The sequence below is a fragment of the Mizuhopecten yessoensis genome, unplaced genomic scaffold (assembly GCF_002113885.1).
Source record: "Mizuhopecten yessoensis strain PY_sf001 unplaced genomic scaffold, ASM211388v2 scaffold3997, whole genome shotgun sequence".
Taxonomy (NCBI): Eukaryota; Metazoa; Mollusca; class Bivalvia; order Pectinida; family Pectinidae; genus Mizuhopecten; species Mizuhopecten yessoensis.
Window position 1 is genome coordinate 63,927 of NW_018405324.1, and position 922 is coordinate 64,848.

The window sequence follows — 922 nt, forward strand, 5'->3', positions numbered from 1 at the left end:
GTAATCATGTTCACAAGGTCCAATATTAATATTATTACAAAGGGCAATAACTCTGTAAGTTACTGTCCAATAATTCCCATTTAGAGTCCAGGATCTTATTGATATATGGCTGCCTACAAAGTTTCATCAAATTCGGTTAACATTTACTCAAGTCATCGTGTTCAGAAGGTCCAATAATAAAAATATTACAAAGGGCAATAACTCTGTAAGTTACTGTCCAATAATTCCCATTTTCGAACTCGTCTGAGATCTATGGCTGCATACAGAGTTTCAACAAACTCGGTTAATATTTACTGAAGTTATCGTGTTCACAAGGAAAAGATAACGCACGACGGACGACGACGGACAAAAGGCTATCACAATAGGTCACCATAACCTATGGTCAGGTAACCTAAAAATGTATAACCGGAAGAAATTAGGCTTGAAAACAAAATCCTTGCTTGAGCATGAGAACGGTTTCATGAATAAGGGCCCAGGTCCCTTGCCGCCCCCCCCCCCCCATCCTCTCTTCAAAGCAACCCTAACCCACACTGACATGCATTGAGTGACAGCTGTTATACTGACCGCCCATGTAAATTCTCCCACAGTGATTGGTCAAATGACTCCACCAAATCCTCCACATGGTCCACTTTGTTCGGTGGCACACCTGAAAGTTAAACAGAATCAAGTTTTGTTTTATTCCTGTGCCGTACTACCAAATAATTGGCACAAATGTATCAACACAATGAGAGGTACAACGTGGGCTAGGGACATCATACAACCTTATCAGTAACATAACAGGTACAACGTGGGCTAGGGACATCATACAACCTTATCAGTAACATTACAGGTACAACAAGGCCTTGGGACATCATACAACCTTATCAGTAACATTACAGGTACAACGTGGCCTCGGGACATCATACAACCTTATCAGTAACAT

At 41.1% G+C, this 922-nt stretch overlaps 1 protein-coding gene across 1 annotated transcript in view; it reads right to left on the bottom strand.

The window, feature by feature from the left end:
* Positions 1-922, bottom strand: part of LOC110448310 (ubiquitin carboxyl-terminal hydrolase 20-like) — a 35,734-nt gene that overhangs the window by 12,549 nt on the left and 22,263 nt on the right. Inside the window, exon 19 of the mRNA XM_021494480.1 lies at positions 565-646. Within this exon, the coding sequence (XP_021350155.1) occupies positions 565-646 (82 nt within the window). The remainder of the gene's footprint in view (positions 1-564; positions 647-922) is intronic.